At 42.4% G+C, this 23,259-nt stretch overlaps 1 protein-coding gene across 1 annotated transcript in view; it reads left to right on the top strand.

The window, feature by feature from the left end:
- dnah10 (dynein axonemal heavy chain 10) overlaps positions 1 to 23,259 on the top strand; it is a 278,366-nt gene that overhangs the window by 157,111 nt on the left and 97,996 nt on the right. Inside the window, exons 41-44 of the mRNA XM_059994530.1 lie at positions 3,570 to 3,692; positions 6,190 to 6,324; positions 10,417 to 10,633; positions 20,322 to 20,441. Of these exons, the coding sequence (XP_059850513.1) occupies positions 3,570 to 3,692; positions 6,190 to 6,324; positions 10,417 to 10,633; positions 20,322 to 20,441 (595 nt within the window). The remainder of the gene's footprint in view (positions 1 to 3,569; positions 3,693 to 6,189; positions 6,325 to 10,416; positions 10,634 to 20,321; positions 20,442 to 23,259) is intronic.

Raw genomic sequence — 23,259 nt, 5'->3', positions numbered from 1 at the left:
CCACGGGACATTGGAATACAAGCCTGTAGGACCTGGGAATACAAGCCCACGGGACCTGAGAATGCAACTCCTTGGGACCTGGGAATACAAGCCCATAGGACCTGGGAATACAAGCCCACAGGACCTGGGAATACAAGCCCACGGGACCTGGGAATACAAGCCCATAGAACCTGGGAATACAAGCCCGTAGAACCTGGGAATACAAGCCCACGGGACATTGGAATAAAAGCCTGTAGGACCTGGGAATACAAGCCCACGGGACCTGAGAATGCAACTCCTTGGGACCTGGGAATACAAGCCCATAGGACCTGGGAATACAAGCCCACAGGACCTGGGAATACAAGCCCACGGGACCTGGGAATACAAGCCCATAGAACCTGGGAATACAAGCCCGTAGAACCTGGGAATACAAGCCCACGGGACATTGGAATACAAGCCTGTAGGACCTGGGAATACAAGCCCACGGGACCTGAGAATGCAACTCCTTGGGACCTGGGAATACAAGCCCATAGGACCTGGGAATACAAGCCCACGGGACATTGGAATACAAGCCTGTAGGACCTGGGAATACAAGCCCACGGGACCTGGGAATGCAACTCCTTGGGACTTGGAAATACAAGCCCATGGGACCTGGGAATGCAAGCCCTTGGGACCTGGGAATGCAGGCCCATTAGGCTTGGGAATACAAGCCTGTAGGACCTGGGAATGCAAGCCCGTGGGACCTGGGAATACAAGCCCATGGGACCTGGGAATACAAGCCCATGGGACCTGAAAATCCAAGCCCATTGGACTTGGGAATACAAGCCTGGTGGACCTGGGAATACAAGCCCGTAGGACCTGGGAATGCAAGCCCATGGGACCTGGGAATACAAGCCCTGAGGACCTGGGAATACAAGCCCACAGGACCTGGGAATACAAGCCCACGGGACCTGGGAATACAAGCCCATGGGACCTTGGAATACAAACCCGTGGGACCTGGGAATATAAGCCCGTGGGACCTGGGAATACAAGCCCGTGGGACATTGGAATACAAGCCTTTAGGACCTGGGAATACAAGCCCGTGGGACCTGGGAATACAAGCCCGTAGGACCTGGGAATGCAAGCCCTTAGGACCTGGGAATACAAGCCCTTAGGACCTGGGAATACAAGCCCACAGGACCTGGGAATACAAGCCCACGGGACCTGGGAATACAAGCCCGTGGAACCCGGGAATACAAACCCGTGGGACCTGGGAATACAAGCCCTTAGGACCTGGGAATACAAGCCCACAGGACCTGGGAATACAAGCCCGTGGAACCCGGGAATACAAGACCGTGGAACCTGGGAATACAAGCCCGTGGGACCTGGGAATACAAGACCGTGGGACCTGGGAATACAAGCCCTCGGGACCTGGGAATACAAGCCCATTGGACTTGGGAATACAAGCCTGGTGGACCTGGGAATACAAGCCTGGTGGACCTGGGAATACAAGCCCATAGAACCTGGGAGTACAAGCCTGTGGAACCTGAGACTAGAAGCTTGTCGGACCTGGAATGTAAGTCTGCATGTTCTGCTGAGTTGTAGTGCTGTGTGGGCTATTGTCAGTGGTGTAGACTTGTTAAGAATTAAAATAAACAAGGTATCATTGCGGCATTGCTGCATTTTGCACCTGCAGTATGTTGCAGTTCATAGCGACAGCATCTGTGCTCTTCAGTTAACTCTGGCTTAGAGTTGCTAAGTCAGAATCCAAGGTTCAGACACTGGGAGCACCAGAGAAAGGATAAGTCCACTGTAGCACCAAATTCTTTGTTACCTGCAAATTTGCTAATTGCTCTGTGTACATTCTCATTCAAATCATTAATATGTACAGCAAACATCAAAGATCCTTGCAGCACACCACTGATCACAACCTTCTAGTTTGAAAAACTATTCTCCACTACCACCATCTGAATCTTTCCACTAACACAATTTTGAATCCAATTGGCTATCTCACCTTCCAGACTGGTCTACCATGCAGTACTTTGTCAAAGGTCTCGCTAAAGTAGATGCACACAATATCTACTACTCTGCCCTAATCAATCGGGATTGACCACTTCAAAACCCTTCTGTTATTCTTTCCTGTGCACTAAACCATGTTGACATGGATAAAGGCATCTCTTGCCTTTATCCCAGTCCTTGCTTTTTGAAATAAAAAGACATTCTATCCCTCAGAATCCCTTCCAATAATTTTCCTACCACTGATCTAAGACTCACCAGCCTGGTGTTCCCTGGCTTATCCCTGAGCCTTTCTAAAATAAAAGCACAACATTAGCTACCCTCCAGTCTTCTGGTACCTCATCTGAGACTAGTGAAGATAGATAAATCTCTTCCAAGGCTCCAGCAATCACTTCCCTTGCTTCCTGTAATATCCTATAGTACATGTGGTCCAGCCCTGAGGATTTATGCACCTTTATGCATTTCAGGACCCGCACTGCCTTCTCCTTCACATCAGTAAAACCTAGTAATAGGTTGTGGACTTCAGGAAAAGTAATCCAAGGGAACCCACACCAGTCTTCATTGATGGATCAGCAGAGGAAAGGGTGAACAGTTTCAAGTTCCTGAGTTCCTGAAGATCTATCCTGGGTCCAGCATTTTGACAGTTACAAAGAAGGCACCACAGTAGCCATATTTCATTAGGAGTTTGAGGAGTCTTGGTATGTCACCAAAGGCTCTCACAACTTTCTACAGATGTGCAGGGGAGAACATTCTAACTGGTTGCATCACCTTCTGGTACAGAGGGGCCTCTGCACAGGATCAGAAAAGGTGCAAAATGTTGTAAACTCAGCCAGCTCCGTCATAGGCACTAGCCTTCGTAGCATCCAAGACATCTTCAAAAAGTGATACCTCAAAAAGGCGGCATCCATCATTAAGGATCCCATCACCCAGGACATGCCATCTTCTCATTGCTTACGATCAAGGAGGAGGTCCAGGAGCCTGAAGAGACACTCAACATTTTAAGAACAGCATCTTCTGTTCCACCATCAAGATTCTGAATGGATAATAAACTGATGTGCACTACTTCACTATTTTTACCCTCGCTTCTTGCGCTACTTAATTTAATTTTATACGTATAATGTTTTAAGGAATATAATGTTCACTGGGCAGGGTTTGCAGTGGGAATGCAGATGCTAGCACACTGTCTTAAATGTACAGACAAGTGCCTCAAGTGTACAGATTATCTAAAAATCTGCAGCATGAATCTGAGGGTTCAACTCTGTGGAGTTACAGACAGTGAGAAGCATAGTTCACAGTATTGCTGTAGAAGTCTAGTCTGATCGGGGTGCCATTCTGCACGTTTGATCCAAAATCAAGAGTGGGAGGAAAAGTAGGAATTTATTATTGATTCAACAAGCTGTTCCCATATTCTTAAATTTATAGTCAGATTTATTTATCCTATGTACATCAAGACATACAGGAAAATGTGTCATTTGTGTTAACAACCAACGATGTTACCACCAAGATGTGTTGCCACACGTTCTGGTGCCAACATAACATGTCCACAGTGTTCTGCTCCCCTGACCTTGCTCTTTCTTACCTTATGAGTTTTATAGGTTGGAGATTTACAGTACGCCTCTCCAGCCACTGTTTCTCGTTGTGGGATGGTTTATGTGGACCCGAAGAACCTGCGATACAGACCCTACTGGGACAAGTGGATCAATGAGAGGACCAGCAAGGTATGATTATTTTACAAACAGCTTTACAAAATTGGTCAGCGAAAAATCTGCAATAAACACTAGATTCTATTTAACTACTGAGCACATTTTGCTGAATGGGTGAAACATTTAAGACTATAAGATATAGGACAGAATTGGGTGTTTTGACCCATTGCGTCTGCTTGGCCATTTCATCATGACTGGTCCAATTTTCCTCTCAGCCCCAATCTCCTGTCTTCTCCCCATATCCCTTCATGCTCTGACCAATCAAGAATCTATCAACCTCTGCCTTAAATAGATTTGGCCTCCACAGCTGCCCATGGCAAAGAATTGCACAGATTCACCACTCTCTGGCTAAAGGAATTCCTCCTCATCTCCGTTCTAAAAGAATGCCCCTCTTCTGAGGCTGTGTCCTCTGGTCTAAGACACTTCCAACATTGGAAACATCCTCTCTGCATCCACTCTATCAAGCCCTTTCACCGTTCGATAGGTTTCAATGAGATCACCCCTCATTCTTCTGAATTCTCATGAATACAGTCCCAAACCCATCAAATACTCTTCATATGACAAGCCATTCAATCCTGGAATTATTTTTGTGAACATCCTTTGAATTCTCTCCAGTTTCAGCGCATCCTTTCTAAGATAAGACCCCCAAACCTGCTTACAATACTCCAGATGAGGCGTCACCAGTGCTTCAGAAGACTGAAGATAATATCCTTGCTTTTATCTAGTCCTCTTGAAATTTGCCTTCCTCACCAAAGACTCAACCTACAAATTAACCTGTAGGAAGTCCTGCATAAGGACTCCCAAGTCCCTTTGCACCTCAGAGTTTTGTATTTCCTCTCCATTTAGAAAATAGCCAACCTTTCATTTCTTCTGCCAAAGTGCATGACTGTACACTTCCCATCTTGCATCTGCCATTTCTTTTCCTATTCTCCTAATCTGACTAAGTCCTTCTGTAGGCTTTCTACTTTCTCAAAACTACAGTACCCGCCCTTCCGCCTATCTTCACATTATCTGCAAACTTTGCAACAAAGCCATCAATCCCATCATCCAAGCCATTGACATATAACGTAAAAAGGATTGGTCCCAACACAGATCCCTCAGAAATTTTATAACTATTTCTTTTAAAACCTTGCTGGTTTTAGAAGTATTTCAATCAGATTATTTGATTATCTTTATTAAAATTGATACCTTATATTAGCAAATATTTTCATTTATTTTGAATGCTCAGTTATCCAGTATAACAAAGAATTTTATAATGACTTTTCCACATTGGTACATAAGAATAATCTTCCTTTTAAAAACTGGATTTGTTAAAACAAAATGATAAGAGTTAATGATTAATTTTCAATATTTAAACCAGTTATTCCCTGTGGAATGAAGTGCATACAAGTGCAGTGCAGAGGCCCTGTCACATTACCAGTGATGCTGCCTTTCAGTTGTGATATTAAAGCAGGCTCTTTCTGCACCAGGTGAATGTATCGAATGCATGCCATTACTCTGTAGCAGGACAGGGAGTATTCCACTGTATCCTGCAAAATATATATCCGTCAGCCAGTGTTGACCAGATCTCTGTCAGAGTCTACCGTGTGCAAAGTGGTTGTCATGTTTTTTAAAAGGATGACAGTAACTTTAATTTCAAGTTACATAATTGCGATAGATGCTGTGTGAGACAAGTCCTTGAATGCCACAGTGGACTTTGTGTGAAGCCTGGTGTAACGTTCTCCTTCGCGTGTCATGAACGCCGAATTTAACGTCGAGATAAACCAGTTAATAAGAACCAGATCGCAGTAAGATTAACCATTTACTGTTCACTCTTCACATTAACATATGGTGAAAACTGTTGATAAAACAATACAAGATTGATACAGTATTTGTTCCTTCCTTAATATCACATTTCAAGTGTAAATACTTGCAAAGGTGACTATAACTACATTACACTAAGGTGCAGTATACAGGGAGAGTTTACCTGCTCCATTGACTACTTTAAATACACTTCCATGCAAACTATCCGCGACTCTTTAACTAACGAAAGCATAAACATTATCTACCGTCGTTACTTCTAACAGGATCGGCATTAACATCTTAGTTCAATATATCGATTATCTATTAACTTACAGCGTTGCTCTCACTGTGATTTCTCATGCCTGCAAAACAACTTCTGCTCAGGTGAGCCTCGTGGTGAGCCCCCACCCTCGCGCTAATTTCAAAACAGTATTTTCCCACAAGACGCGGCGAAACCGGATGTGACGTCATCGCATGCCGATATATTTTACATGCAATGAATATACTTTAAACACTTCTAATTCTAACTAGAAAATACTATTGAATGAATTACCAAGCGAAAATATTATAAACTAAATAACTGTCGTAAAGACAGCACACCTGGGTTGAGGCTCTTTCAGATGTAAGGTGAATAAAATATTAAGGGTTAAAGAAGCCAACAATGTTATGTAATAGTTTGAAATCTCACATCCTTTTTGATATGACTTGTAATTATTTCTGTTTACTTCAGCAAGAGCAGACTGACCTCTCCAAACTGTTTAACAAGTATGTGCCTCAGATCCTTGAATTGATAGTGGAGGGGATGTTGGATGGAAGGCAAGTTGAGAAGTTGAAAACGATAGTCCCTCAAACAGAACTGAATATGGTAAGAAGGTAGAAAGGTAAAGCATTTTGATGGATATATCAGAAGTGATTAACAATGGATGGGACTGGAGAAAATGACTACTGTCAGATACAAGGTTGATCAGAAAGCAGTGCAAATAAATTTAGAGATTTGTGATATTAATAGGTGCACCTGCTTTGTAACAATACAATGAAGGATTTCATTCTATTAAATGAGTTTTCTCCATCTGGTACAATTTCATAAAACAATCAAAAGGCACTTCAGGTAGAGGATTATTGGCTCCTGTCAGCTTGCTCTTATCTATAATCATCAGGTTACACGTTAAGATGTGATTTGATGTCTGTGCCTCCAGGAGGCTTAAAGGTATGATGGTATGATGCTGAGATACATCTTAGGATGTGCTGGACACATCATCTGTGATATAACCTGGGGTCATCGGGTGTTCCTGGTCTTCCAACATCAGGCCCTCTCACCCAGGTGACCCAGCCAGGGTTGATCAGGTCTGGCTTGTAAGATGCTTCAACTCTAGGTTTTTACTAACACTTCTGCTCAACTGCTACCAAATTATGTGGAACTGCTGGTGATTGTCAGCAAAGTGTTAGAATCCATTATTAAGGACATACTATCAGTCACAGAGTTATGGCACACTCAAACAAAGTCTACAACCCACTCTACCCTTGCGGACCATTAGCTTCCATCTGTACTAATCCCATTTACCTTCACTTGGTGCAACATAGTTTCCTGGAGGATTTTGACCTGAAATATCCATCCATGAGCTGGCCTCCACAGCAAACTGTATTTCCAAATTCATCAATATCTGGCTAAAGAAATTTCTCCACATCTTTGTTTTAAATGGACACCTCTCCATCCCGAGGCTGTGCCTCCTTGTCCTAGACTCTCCCACCATGGGAAATATCCTTTTCACATCTACTCTGTCTAGGCTTTTCAACATTCAAAAGGCTTCAATAAGATCCCCCCCTCATCCTTCTAAATTCAGGCTCAGAGCTTTCAAACATTCCTCACATCATGATCCATTCATTCCTGGCATCATCCTTGTGTATCTTCTCTGAACCATCTCCAATACCTCAGCATCACATCCCTGCTCTTGTATTCTAGACTTCTTGAAATGAATGCTAACATTGCATTTGCCCACCTCCCCATTGACTCTACCTGCAAGTTCACCTTTAGGTGAACATCTTAGATGTTTGGATTTTCTCCCCATTTAGAAAATAGTCTGCACATTTATTTCTACTAACAAAGTGCATGACCATGCATTTTTCAGCATGGTATTTCATTTGCCACTTTCTTGCCCATTCTCCTAATCTGTCTAAGTCCTTCTGCAGCCTACCTATTTCCTCAACATAACCTGCCCCTCCACCAATCTACATATTATCTGCAAACTTAGCAACAAAGCCATCTATTCCATCATCTAAATCATTGATGTACAGCATAAAAAGAACCGTTCCCAATGCCAGCTCCTGCAGAACACCACAAGTCACTGGCAGCCAACCAGAAAAGGATAGTTTTATCCCCACTCACTGTCTCCTACTAACCATGCAGGCAACTTTCTTGCAATACCATGGGTTCTTAAATTGATAATCAGCCTCTTGTGTTGCACCTTGTCAAAGGCCTTCTGAAAATCCAAATATACAACATCCACTGTGTTCCCTTTATCTATCCTACTTATAATCTCCTCAAAGAATTCCAACAGGTTCGTCAGGCAAGATTTTCCATTAAGGAAACCATGCTGACTTTGTTCTCTCTTGTCCTGTGTCACAAGTACTCCATAAACTAATCCATAAAAATTGACTCCAACATCTTCCCAGCCACTGAGGTCAGGCTAACTGGTCCATAATTTCCTTTGTGCTGCCTCCCTCCTTTCTTAAAGACTGGAGTAATATTTGCAATTTTTCAGTCCTTCGGAACCCTGCCAGAGTCCAATGATTCTTGAAAGGTCACTACTAATGTCCCCACAATCTCTACTGCTAACTCTTTCAGAACTGCAGTTCATCTGGTCTGAGTGACTTATGCACCTTTAGGATTTTTGGCTTTTTGAGCACCTTCTTTCTTGTAATAGTAAGTGCACTCACTTCTCTTCCCTCACACAGTTCAACACCTGGCACACTGCTAGTGTCTTACACAGTGAAGACTGATGCAAAATACTCATTTAGTTCATCTGCCATCTCCTTGTCCTCCATTATTATTTCTGTGGCCTCATTTTCTAGTGGTCCTATATCTACTCACCTCTCTTATTTTTTACATACTTGAAGTTTTTTCTAACTTCTAACCAGTTTACTAATATTTGCTAACTTGCTTTCATATTTCATCTTTTCCCTCCTGATGATTCTTTTAGTTGCTTTCTGCAGGTTTAAAATCTTCCCAACCCTCTGTCTTCCCACTAATTTTACTTTGTTGTATGCCCTCTCTTTTGCTGTTACATTAGCTTTGACCCCTCATCAGCGACAGTTGAGCTGTGTTTCCATTTGAGTATATCTTTGCTTTTGAAATACGTCTATCCTGCACTTCCCTCATTTTCCCAGAAACTCAAGCCATTGCAGCTCTGCTGTCATCACTGCCAGCATCTCCTTTCAATTTACTTTGACCAACTCCTCTCTCATACCACTGTAAAGATGAAATAGTTATATATTTTCATGTCAGGATGGTGTGTGACTAATGGGGAACCTGCAAATACTTTTCCCATGTAGCTATTGTATTTGTCCAAGTTAATAGAAGTAACTTGAACATTATTCATGTTGTAGAAGGATTATTCAAGCAAGGAAAGAATTGTACAAAACTCAAAAGCCATAAAAAGAGCAAGAAAAACACTAAGCAGTACAGTATGCTTGCTTATTTTTGGAAAGAAAAGTTGGAACTTTGATGGAGATTTAGTGGATTAACTTACCCACTGAAGTTTCAAAGAGCAACGTGTTTAGGATTCTGAAAGGGATTGATGTGGTAAACATAGAGAGTCTATTTATTCCAGGGCAGCCATCTCAGGAGATGAGAAATATTACCAAAGACTGAGATCAGGTGTTCAAGAAAGCTGTGTCAGGTCAGGATTGAGAACTGTGGAATGTCGGACACAAAGAGAATCAGAGGATTGAATTGACTTTATTTCTTACATTCTTCACGTACATGAGGAGTAGAAAACTTTGTGTAACGTCTCCATCTGAATGTGCAATGTGCAAATATAGTAATTTGTAATAAATAGAATGTTCAGTAAGATATGCAACAGAACAGTCAATATAACCTAGAAATACAATTGTGTCAGCGTGAATTAATCTGTATAATGGGCTGGTGGAAGAAGCTGTCCCAGAGCCTGTTGGTCCTGGTCTTTATGCTGCGGTACAGTTTCCTGGATGGTAGCAGCTGGAACAGTTTGTGGTTGGGGTGACTTGGGTCCCAATGATCCTTCAGACCCTTTTACGCACGTGCCACTGTAAATGTCCTAAATAGCGGGAAGTTCACATCCACAGGTTCACTGGGCTGTCCGCACCACTCTCTGCAGTGTCCTGTGATTGAGGGAAGTACAGTTCCCATACTAGGCAGTGATACAGCCAGTCAGGAAGCCCTCAATTGTGTCCCTGTGGAAAGTCCTTAGGATTTGGGGACTTATGCTGAATTTTTTTAACAGTCTGAGGTGAAAGAGGCGCTGCTGTGCTTTTTTCACTACACAGTCAGTATGTACAAACCAAGTAAGGTCCTCGTTGATGTGTATACCAAAGAACTTAAAGCTGTTTACCCTCTCAACCCCAGATCCATTGATGTCAATTAGGGTGAGCCTGTAATGGATGGAGACAGTATTGCATCAGCACTGATCGATTGAACAGCAGGGCTCTGATACTCTGAAGGGAGTATAAAATAGCACGTAATGGTGGGGTGGGGTTTGGGGGTTTCAGGGTAGGGCATGGAGTCTTAGGTTGCACAAATTTCAGTGATGTAGAGAATAAAGCAAAGTAGTAGCTTTACAATTCTGTTACCGATTACCATTTGCATATCATGATTGAAATTTTCAGTATGTTTTGTCTAACTACAAGCGTTTGTAGATTCAAACATAAATTGACGGTCTGCTGCAGCCAGAATTAAGATGTGCTTTGAATCATTTCCCTTTAGGTTACCCAACTCACCAAGATGTTGGATTGTTTGCTGGACAAAGAGGTGGATAGCTTTGACGTACTAGAATGCTACTTTATTGAGGCCTTGTATTGCTCTATGGGGGCTTGTCTTCTGGAGCATGGAAGGACAAAATTTGATGAGTATGTTAAACGTCTTGCCAGTATGTCAACAGTTGAAGCTTCGAATGTCTTTGCTGGCCCAGGAGAATTACCTGGTAAGAACCTCATGCAATATTTTGTCATTCAACCAAAAACAGTATATATACTCTACATTGAAAAAGTAAGATTGCTGTAGACACAGGATGATGTCAGGTGGATTAGAAAATCCCATCCTGGTTTGTTTTGCTTGTGGGATGTGGGTGTCACTGTTAAGGTTAACATTTCTTGCTGCCCTCTTGAATTGCTGCAGTTCCTACCTCTGTCTTATCTCTGAAACCTTCAGTTGGTACTCACCTAGATCATTTACTCTGCCTCTTCATGCTGAGCTTGTTATACCTTTGGCTCCAACTTCTCAACTTCACATTCGACGATCAAAACAAATAATAACAAATGACCTAGCACACATAATCTTTGCCTGTTCTCGCCAAAGCCTGTTGAGCCAAGGCTTGACCACTCTAACACTGCTTCACTCCAAGAATTACCACTCCCACAGTGAGAACTCTGCTTACACCTCACTTCTTTATATTGGCTTAAATATATTTTTTTACACCCGGGATACCATTCAGCCTTTGAGTCAATACTTAATCTCAGAGCATTGCCACCAATCCCATCTCCTGCCTCGTCTCATGTGCCCATCAATTAATGAACTACAGCACAGAAATAAGCTCCTTAGCCCATCAAGTCTATGCTGAACCATTAAACTGCCTAGCCCCATCAACCTGCACCCACAACATAGCCCTTCATACCCCTCCCATCCATATACCTATCCAAATTTCTCTTAAATTTTGAAACCAGCGCCATCTTCACCACTTCTGCTGGCAGCTTGTTCCACACTCTCACCACCCTCTGAGTGAAGAAGTTCCTCCTCATGTTCCTTTTAAACATTTCATCTTTCTCCCTTAATCCATGACCTCTAGTTGTAGTCTTAACCAAACCCAGTGGAAGAAGCCTGCTTGCATTTACCCTATCTATATCCCTCATAATTTTGTATACTTTTATGAAATCTCCCCCCAAATCTTCTACATTCTAAGGAATAAAGTCCTGACCTATTCAACCTTTCCCTATAACGCAAGTACTCAAATCCTGGCAACAGCCTTGTAAATTTACTCTGTACTCTCTCATTACTTAAATCTTTCCTGCAGGTAGGTGACTAAAAGTGGACACAATACTCCTGATTAGACCTCACCAATGCCTTATACAATTTCAATATTACATCCCATCTCCTGTACTTAATACATTGATTTATGGCCAATGTACCAAAAGCTTTCTTTACAACCTTATCTACCTGTTATGCCATTTTCAAGTAATTATCGATCTGTATTCCCAGATCCCTTTGATCTACTACGTTCCTCAGTACCCTACCACTCACTGTAAGACCTCCCAAAGTGCAACACCTTATACTTGTCTGCTTTAAATTCCACCTGCCATTTTTTCCAGCTGGTCTAGGTTCTGCTGCAAGCTTTAATAGTCTTCCTTACTGTCCATGACACCCTCAATCTTGGTGTCATCCACAGATTTTCTGATCCAGTTTACCACATTATCATCAAGAATGTTTATTTGGATGACAAACAACAACAGACCAGCACACCACTAGTCACAGGCCTCCCGTCAGAGGCTTCTAAATCCGATCTCTGGCTTCTAACGTGAAGCCAATGTCTAATCCAATTTAATACCTCATCTTGAATGCTAAGCAAATGAACTTTTTTGACCAACCTTCTATGCGGGACCTTGTCAAAAGCCTTGCTAAAGTTCATGCAGACCACATCCACTACCTTGCCTTCATCAACTTTCCTGGTAACTTCCTCAACAAACTCTAAGACTGGTTAGACATGATCTAACACACACAAAGCCATATTGACTATCCCCAATCAGTCCCTGCCTATCCAAATACTTATTATGTCCAGTCTCTTACAATAGCTTCCAATAACTTTCCCACTACTGATGTCAGGCTCATTGGCCAATAATTTCCTGACTTATTCTTAGAGCCTTTCTTAAACAACAGAACAATGTTAGCTATCCCTCAATCCTCCGTCATATCACCCGTGGCTAAGGATGTTTTAAATACCTCTGCTAGGCTCCATCAATTTCTGCAGTTGCCTCCCATAGGGTCAGAGGGAACATGTTCTCAAGCCCTGGAGATTTACCCACCCTAATTTGCCACAAGACCTCCTCCTCTGTAATGGGTATAGACTTCATGACATTACTGCTATATTATATAGATTCAGTGTCCATCTCCTGCAAAGAATCTATTTAAGATCTCCCCCGTGTCTTTCGACTCCACACATAGATCACCACTCTGATCTTCCAGAGGACCAATTTTGTTCCTTGTTATCCTTTTGCTCTTAATATATTTGTAGAAGTCCTTAGGATTCCCCTTCACCTTGTCTGCTAGAGCAACTTCATGTCTTCTTTTAGCCCTGTTTTCCTTAAGTGTTCTCTTGTATTTCTTATACTCCATTAGCACCTCATTTGTTCCTACCTGCCTATACCTGTTATACATCTCTTTTTTTTAACCAGGGCTTGAATATCTCTCAGAAACCAAAGATCCTAACTGTTACCCTTGCCGTTTATTCTGACAGGAGCATAAAAACTCTGTACTCTCAAATTTTCACTCTGAAGGCTTCCTAATTACCAGGTACACCTTTGCCAGAAAACAACCTCTCCTAATCCACACTTTCCAGATCCTTTCTGATATCATCAAAATTGACCTTTCTCCAGTTTGGAATCTCAACCCCAGGACCAGGCCTATGTTTTTCCTCGAAGCTAATGGCATTATAATCACTAGATGCGAAGTGTTCTCCTACACTAACTTCTGTCATCTGCCCTATCTCATTCCCTAATAGGAGATCAAATATCACACTCTATCTAGTTCAGGCTTCTAGGTACTGATTAAGGAAACGTTCCTGATGGGACAAACTCTTTTCCATCCAGTCCTTTTATAGTACAGGAGTCCCAGTAATTATGTGGAAAGTTACTATTACAACTTTATGTTTCTTGCAACAGTCTGCGATCTCGCTACAAATTTGCACCTCTAAGTTCTGAGAATTGTTGGGTGGTATATGATATATGTCCTATTAATGTGGTTGCTTACACCTTTCTTATTCATCATTTCATCATTTCTACCAATGAAGCCTCACTAAACGAGCTCTCCAGTCTGTCCTGACTGAGCATTGCTGTGACATTTTCACTGAACTAGTAATGCCAGCCCACCCCTTTAATCCCTCCTGCTCTATCACATGTAAAACAGTGAGCTCCCAGATCATTGAACAGCCAGTTCTGCCCCTCCTGTGACACTAATGGCTACAATGTCATAATTCCACATGCTGAATCATGCCCTAAGTTCATGCAGCTTTCCTACAATACTCCTTGCATTGAAATATATGCAACACATTAGTCCCACCATACTCGACCTTTCAATTCCTGACTTTTTATGTAGGCTTAAAAACATGTTTCTCCACAGCCACTCCACTATCTTCTGGTGCTCTGGTTCTCAAACCCCTGCAACTCTAGTTTAAACCTTCCCCACCCCACCCCCACCTCATCTCCAAACAGCACTAGCAGATCTTCCCACTAGGATATTAGTACCCCGTCCCTTCTGTATGTAGAACAGAAATCTACAGCACATTACAGCCCACAATGTTCTGCCAACCATATAACCTACTCTAGAAACTACCCAGAGTTACCCTACCGCATAGCCCTCTGTTTTTCTAAGCTCCATGTACCCATCTAAGAGTCTCTAAAAAGACACTACTGTATCCACCTCCCCCACCATTGCTGGCAGTGTATTCCACACACCTACCACTCTCTGTGAGAAAAACTTACCACTGACATCCCCTCCATACCTACTTACAAGCACATTAAAACTATGTCCCCTCGTGTTAGCCGTTTCAGCCCTGGGAAAAAGCCTGTGGCTATCTACACGATCACACCTTCTCTGAAAAAGACACCAATGATCCAAAAATCCTATGCCCTCCCTTCTGCAACAACTCCTTAGTCATATATTAAACTATATGATCTTCCTTTTTCTGGCTTCACTAGGACATTGCATGAGTACCAATCCTGAGATCACAATGCTGGAGGTCCTCTCCTTTAACTTAGCACCTAACTCCTTGAACTCACTTTGCAGGACCTCGTCACCCATCATACACATGCCATTGATATCAGCATGAACCATGACCTCTGGCTGCTCACCCTCCCACTGAAGAATGCTGCTGACTCGATCCAAAATGTCCCTGACCCTACCACCCAGGAGGCAACAAACCATCTAGGATCCACAGAACCTCCTTTCTTTTCCCCTAACCCATGGGTCGGCAACCTTTACCACTGAATGAGCCATTTGGACCCGTTTCACACAGAAAAGAAAACACTGGGAGCCACAAAACCCGTTTGACATTTAAAATGAAATAACACTGCATACAACGGTTTTTTTTGCCTTTCTGCTATGTATAAACAAACTATAATGTGTTGCATTTATGAAATCGATGAACTTCTGCAGAGAAAACTAAATTACATTTCTGCATGCAACAAAACATTTTGAACTCCGAAAAACAGACGTTGGGTTGAAGATTACTTTTAAGTAAAATACTCAATGTTTATTTGAGTCCTTCTTGTACTTAAGAAGAACGCCGAACTTAAATTGTCCGCCAGCAGCAAATCAAAAATAACGTCAGCCAGCTGTCAACCTGGAAGATAAAAGGACTATTTCACTGAAAAATGAAAAAATATGAATATAAGTAAAATAATAGGCAATTAAAATATTTATCATAGTTGGTTAATGGGATTTCTGCTCCTGGACCTCAGCGCACAGCGTCTGCTGTATGACGTCACCTTCATCTTTACACAGGATCGCAAGCTGTCATCTATGAGGCGTGCGCGATGTTTGTTTTTAATAAAGTTCATGTTGGAGAACACCTGCTCACATACATATGTGGATCCAAAGATCGACAGGACTCCAAGCGAATACTTTTTAATGTTTACATAAATATTGGGGATAGCATTCCATGTTACGAACACAAGTTTGTCCGGTTTAGGGAGGTTTTCAACATCACTCCATTTGTGATTCTGAGCAAGAACGGCCTTCTGACGGGCAACATCTTCAAGGTCTGCTGTCAAGCTTCTAAACTTGGACACCCATATGTCTTTGTCGGCTATGTCGGCCAGTTCCATCTCAAGATCCGGTTAACTCACACCTGCCAATGCAGTCGTATTCAGTAGGGATGGATCGATGCTTAGGGGAGTGACCGGGAAGGATAATGTGATTTTTTTTCCTCTCTGAACTCACCTAAGCATTTCCCAAACGATGTTTGCATTGCGATGATTGCAAAATGTAAATACTCCGAATTTATCCTGTCGTGAGCTTGCTCGAACTCTCTCAAATTGGGGAAGTGAGACAATGGGCCTTTCTGTAAATCTCTGGCAAGCACTGTCAGCTTGCGCTCGAATGCCAAAACATCCTCGAACATGTGCAGGGCTGTGCGTCCTTTCCCCGAAGAGCTGTGTTCGGCGTGTTCAGGTGCGCTGTCATGTCTACCATGAAGTGTAGCTTTTCCAGCCACTCTGGCTGTTCCAGCTCAGGAAAGGTGAGACCTTTGCTGCCCAGGAAAGTTTTCACTTCTTCCAGACATGCGACAAAGCATTTCAGCACCTCCCCTCTGGACAGCCACCAGACTTTGTTGTGCAGCAGGAGATCAGAATATGCGCTTTCCAGCTCGTCCAGTAACAAACGGAATTGACGGTGATTTAAACTTTTTGCCATTATTTTATTGACAATCTGAATGACAACATCCATTACTTCTGTGCATTCCGGAGGAAATGTTTGAGCGCACAGTGCCTCTTGGTGCAAGATGCAGTGAAAAGTCAGCAGCTTTCTGTCCAGCGACTTCTGCAGTAAAACCACAAATCCCTTGTGCGCTCCTGTCATATTTGGTGCTCCATCAGTAGCCACTGACACCAGGTGGGTGGTCTTTATTCCTTTGGCTCTTAAACAATTCAAGATATCCTCCCAGATGTCCTCCCCTCGTGTTTGGCCTTTTAGAGGTATCAACTCAATCATTTCTTCCTGTGGCCTGGCAGAGTTTACATACCGGCAGAACAGCGCTATTTGTTCAATATCACCTTTGTCTTTAGACTCCTCACAGGCAATCGAGTAGGCCACAGCTGAATTGATGTCTTTAACTTGCTGTCTTGTGATGTCTTCTGCCATTTTTATGGTTCTGTCTTTGACAGTCTTTGCAGAGAGGTGTATATCCCTGATTTTCTGCACAATTTCACTCTTGTTTTTAAAGTCCGTGAATAGATGTTCTGAAATCTTAATGAAAGATTATTTTATATATTCACCATTTGTAAACTGCTTCCCGTGCCTGACTATTTCTTCAGCGGCAACAAAACTAGCATGTGTAGTTGATTTTCCAGACTTCATCCACTTCTTGAAATGATTTTTGCTCAAATCAACCTTCCGCATCAGTTCCGCTTTTCAGCTTTTGTCTCTCATCTGCATCCGGATATTTTTGAGCAAAGGCTGCGTGTTTATCCTCGAAATGTCTTGCGACATTTGACTTTTTGTTGTTTGCTAGTTTCTCATTGCATATTAAGCATACAGGTAAACCAGTCTCGTCAGCAGTGAAAGCAAATGAATCTGCCCACGTATCATTAAACTTTCTGTTTTCTTCAGTCACTTTTCTTTTTTTTAGAATTCTCCATAGTTAGCCTACCTTGGATCGAAAAATTAAAGAAATCGCGCACTGGTGGGTGTCAGGCATTGGCCGTGCTGACATATATTAATAGCGGCAAAAACACGTTTTATTTAGATTGTACAAGATCACCACAATCTTCAAATTTAGAATTACATTTCAAAAACTAACAAACTAACATGAAATACATTTTAATTAAATACTCGTCATTTATTTTCGAAAGCCACGGGGAGCCGCAGCACAGAGATGAAAGAGTTGCATGCGGCTCCGGAGCCGCGGGTTGCCAACCCCTGCCCTAACCAATGAATTCTCTATCACTACAGCAGGCTTCTTCTTTCCACCCCCCCCCCATTCCCTTCTGCCAACAGAGCCAGACAGTGCCAGAGTCCTGACTGCTGTGGCTTTCCTGTGTTAAGTCACGCCCCCCGATAGTAACCAAAGTGTCATTGTGGGAAATGGCCGCAGAGGTACTCTGCACGGCTGCCTCTCCTCTTACCCTCTTGTGATGATCACCCAGTTAACCCAGTTGCCTGTGGGTAACTATCTGCATGTACACCCTGCTTGTCAACCCCTCAGTCTCCTGAATGATCCGGAGTTCATTCAGCTCCAAAATCTTACTGTGGACTGTTGGAAGCTCGAGCTGGATGAACTTCTTGCAGGTATAGTTATTAGGGGCACAGGAGATCGATCCTCCTGCCTCCCTGCACCCCAAAGGGGAATTGCTCTATCCTGCTTGGCATTCCCACTGCTCAAAATGTGCAATAAGAAAGAAAGAATTAATAATGAAAAAAAATGTATCTATGTGCTGCGCCCCTCCTTGCCAGAACTTCAAAGCCTCAACTCTCCACTCTTAACACTGGCCCACTCACACAATGGCCACTCTACTTAAACCTAACTCCTTTATGTTGGCCATTGCCAAGTGTCTTATTATATACAATCCAATGTTTCCTTGGGAGCTGTGGCAGTAAAATGTGTCAACTCCCCTGCTCACTTCATTTAAACTCTCCTATGCAATCTGGTGTCTCCTCAGGAACTGTGGCGCACAAAGTGTGTCAACAGTCACCACTTGCTTCTTTTAAACTCTCTCCCTATATGCTCCCCCTTATTCTTTACCAGCTGTCTACATTAGGGGAATTTACAATAGCCAGTTAACTGAACTGTTTTTGGAATCTGGAGGAAACTGAGGCACCCACAGGAAAACGATGCTGGGAGAATACATAAAGAATATCTTCATGTATTTAGGAAATGCAAATTTCCTAGAGGTTAATTTGCAAGTTGAGTCTGTAGTGAGGAAGGCAAATGTAATGTCAGCATTCATTTCAAGAGGACTAGCAAGGATATAATGTTGAGAATTTATAAAGCACTGGTGAGGCCTCACGGAGTATTGTGAGCTGTTTTGGGCCCCCTATCTTAAAACAGATGTGCTGAAACTGGAGAGGGTTCAAAGGAAGTTCATGGAAATGATTCCAGGATTGACAGCTTATCATATGAAGAGTGTTTGAAGGCTCTGAGCCTATATTCACTGAAATTCAGAAGAATGAGAGGTGACCTCATTGAAACCTATTGAGTGGTGAAAAGCCTTGATAGAGTGGATGTGGAGAGGATGTTTCCTATGGTGGGGGAATCTAAAACCAGATGATATAGCCTCAAAATAGAGTGGCATCCTTTTAGAACGGAGATGAGAAATAATTTTTTTTTTAGCCAGTGAGTGGTAAATCTGTGGAATTCTTTGCCACTGGCAGCTGTGGAGCTGTAAATATATATGTACAGTATATTTAAGGCAGAGGTTGATAGATTTTTGAGCATGAAAAGATATGGGGAAGGCAGGAGATTGGGGCTGAGAGGAAAAATGGATCAACCATGATGAAATGGCGGAGTAGACTTGATGGGCCAAATGGACTCATTATGTTCCTATGTCTTATGGTCTAATATACCATCTCCATGTAGGCAGCACTGGAGATCTCAGGGGAACCAAGGTGATGCGACAGCCGCACTCTCTGCACAGCCACTGGTTCATGAACTGTGTTTTTCATTCAGCCCTTACTTTGGTATCTCAGGCTTCCTTACAATGCAGCAGGAATCTATTTGGCCCATTGAATGCATTGGTTCTCAGAGCATTGCCATCAGTCCAAGTCCTTCACTTCCTGAGGCTTGTCTCTCACTTCCCTATCAGTCTCTCTCTGAACTATTCTGGGAGTAACTTACCTCAGAGCTTAACGGTGGGGTGCACAGGGGCCGGAAGAAGCTGGAGATATAGGGGAGGGTATGGAGTTAGTGAAGGCCACCAAAAAAGGGAGGAAAGACAGCGGAGAAAGAGGCTATTCATGTTTGATCCCATCATTGGACATCAGTTAAGTGTAAGATATCAGCCACTTTGGAAAGCATCTTCATGCCTGTTATTATGACATCAAAAAACAAATGCAATTGGTTGATGTTAATAGAGTTATTCTCTTAAAATCATCCAAAAAGTTCCCAGTTTTTTTCACATGAGATTAGAATATTAGCAAAGCAAAAATGGGGGAAGGCCCCTGAGTGTTTGAGCAGGAAGAGATCTTTGTGTCCTTACAAATGATGCACAATGCTAACAGATGTGATAATCAATTAAGAAAGGGAATATAGAGAAGTCTTTCTGCAGTTTGTAGGATGTTGATGACACCACATACAGCATGGTGTCATTATTAAAAAAAGGATAAACTCTCATTGGAGGCAGTGCCAAGAGGCTTCCTGAGATCAAGGTATTATATTTTATAAAGGAAGGCTGAGTAATAGTACTTGCAATTTAGAAGAGTGAGGAGTAAGTTTAGTAAAACCTATAAGGTTCTGAGAACTTTGACAAACATGCTGAGAGGAGATTTTCCCTCATGACGAAAAGCAAAGATATGACTGGCTACTCCAATATGCTTCTACTGCTACCCCAATATGCTTAATTGACTGTTGACTCTATGAGTGGAGTGGAGCAGAAGGTGCAGGTTTTTGTATTTATATCTCTGTATGATTAGATGCAAGAGGCTGAGTTGTGTTGTTACATGTTGTTACATTGTGTTGTTCATTACAGGCCAGCTACCAACTCTTTTTGATTTTCATTTTGATGACAAGAAGCTGAAATGGGTTCCATGGTCTAGCCTTGTGTCTAAGTATATCCACAACCCTGAAGTAAAATTTTTAGATATTCTTGGTAAGTCATTGTCTTTCCATGTAACAGTTTGAATAGTTGATTATCAATGACAGGACCAAGGGGAGTGTTCATGGGTTCATTGTCCATTCAGAAATCTGATGGCAGAGGGAAAAAAGCTATTCCTGAAATGTTGAGTATGTGTCTTCAGGCTCCTTTACCTCCTCCAGCAATGAGAAGAGGACATTTCCTGAGTGACGGGGGTCCTTAATGATGGATGCCACTTTTTTGAAACTTTGCCTTTTGAAGATGTCCCGCATGCTGGGGAGGCAAGTGCCTATGATGGAGCTGGCAGAGTTTACAACTTTCTGCAGCTTATTCCAATCCTGTGCAATGGCCCTCCATACCATGGTGTCCATGGTATCCATGGTGATGCAACCAGTTAGAATGTTCTCCACAGTACGTCTGTGGAAATTTTTGAGTGTCTTTGGTGACATACCCATTTTCCTCAAACTCCTAATGAAACATAGCTGCTATTATGTCTTCTCCATAATTGCATCAATAGGTTGGGCCCAGAATAGTTCTTCAAGAGATGCTGTCACCCAAGAACTTCACCCTTTCCTCTTCTGATCCCTCGATGGTGTATGTTCCCTTGACTAGCTTTTCCAGGTCCACAATCGATTCCATTGTCTTACTGAAGTTAAGTGAAAGGCTATTGCTATGACACCATTTCTATGCTTGTTTTGATTGTCAAAACATGGAGGAACTGTCATGATCTCTCATAGCCCCCGATATCCCTGTGATTTCAGTCTCTGAGGCTGACCTGAGAGCATCGTTCAGGAGTTGAACCTAAGGGAAGCATCCAGCCAAAATGGGACACCTGGCTGAATACTAAAGACCTGTACTGATCAACTGACTGGAGTGTTCACTGATATCTTTAACCCCTCACTTTGGCAGTCTTCAGGTACCCACCTGTTTCAAGCAGGCTTCAATTATACTGGTGCATTAAAAAAACGTGGTAACTGTCACAATGATTATCGTCCAGTATCACTCACATCCACTGTGATGAAGAGTTTTGAGGGGTTGGTGATAAAATATATCAACTCCTGCCTGAGAAGTGACTTGGATCCACTCCAGTTTGCCTACAGGTACAACAGGTCCACAGCAGAAGTAATTTCATTGGCTCTTCACTCAATCCTGGAACATCTGGAGAGCAAAGATGCAGACATCTGCATTTAGTACCATCATCCCCTCAAAACTAATTAATAAGCTTCAAGACCTTGGTCTCAATACCTCCTTGTGCAATTGGATGCTCAATTTTCTCACTTGCAGACCCCAGTCAGTTTGGATTAGCAACAACATCTCCACAGTCACCGTCAGCACTGGTGCACCACAAGGCTGTGTGCTTAGCCCCCTGCTCTACATGCTTTACACTTATAACTGTGAGGCTAAGCATAGCTTCAATGCCATATCGAAGTTTGCTGGCAACACCACTGTTGTTGGCCGAATCAAAGGTAGTGATGAATAAGCATATAGGAGGGAGATTGAAAATTGGGCTGAGTGGTGTCACAACAACAACAACCTCTTACTCAATGTCAGCAAGGCTAAGGAGCTGATTATTGACTTCAGGAGGATGAAACTGGAGGTCCATGAGCCAGTCCTCTTAGGAGATCAGAGATGGAGAGGGTAAGTAACTTTAAATTCCTTAGTTCTGTCATTTCAGAGGACTGATCCTGGGACCAGCAAGTAAGTGCAATTATGAAGAAAGCACGGCAACACCTCTGCTTCCTTAGAAGTTTGCAAAGATTTGGCATGGCATCTAAAACTTTGACAAACTTCTATAGATGTGTACTGGAGAGTATATTGACTGGCTGTATCCCAGCCTGGTATGGAAACACCAATGCTCTTGAATGGAAAATCCTATAAAAATTATTGGATATGGCCTGGTTCATCACAGGTAAAGCCCTCCCTACTATTGAACGTGGAGTGCTGTCCACGCTTATCATCATCAAGGACCCTCACCATTCAGATCTTGCTCTCTTCTCACTGCTGCCATCAGGAAGAAGTACAGGAGCCTCAGGACTCACACCGTCAGGTTCAGGAACAGTTAATGTCCCTCTTGATATTTATTGTTTGTTTATTTATTTTTATTATTTCTTTATTTTTGTATTTGTACTGTCGTTGCCTTTTGCACACTGGTTGTCTGCCCTGTTGGAGTGGTCTTTTATTGATTCTATTATATCTATTGAATTTTTTGTTTATGCCCTCAAGAAACTGAATCTCAGGATTGTATATGATGTATATGTGGTTGAGGCAGGTACATTAACAACATTTAAGGCACTTGTACTTTGTACCTTGATGATAAATTTACTTTGAACTTTGAACTCTTGAACTCAACCAGCTGGTCTGTCCCACTCTGGTACACCTCCACATCACCATTTAAAGTTATACCAACAATAGTTGTGTCATTAGCAAATTTATATATGCCATTTGAACTGTGCCCAACCACACAATCATGGATATAGCGAGAGTAGAGCAGTGGGCTAAGTACACATCCTTGAATGTTGATAGATATTTTGGAGTTTCTGTTTGTATTCATGCATGCTCCACTTCATCAGAGAGACAAGAGACTCTGCAGATGCTGAAAATCCAGAGCAACATGCACAAAATGCTGGAAGAACTCAGCAGGTCAGGCAGCATCTATGGAGAGGAATAAACAGTTGATGGTTCACGTTGTCCTAATGAAGGGTCTCAGGCTGAAGTATTGACTGTTTATTTCCCTTCATAAACACTGCCTGATTTGCTGACTTCACTTCATGAGCAGAATGAAAATTTGTTAATGTAAAGAAACTTTGTTTAGGGTAATGGAGAAATATATTTT

The sequence above is a fragment of the Hypanus sabinus genome, chromosome 18 (assembly GCF_030144855.1).
Source record: "Hypanus sabinus isolate sHypSab1 chromosome 18, sHypSab1.hap1, whole genome shotgun sequence".
Lineage (NCBI taxonomy): Eukaryota > Metazoa > Chordata > Chondrichthyes > Myliobatiformes > Dasyatidae > Hypanus > Hypanus sabinus.
This window is presented reverse-complemented; position numbering and strand designations above follow the sequence as displayed.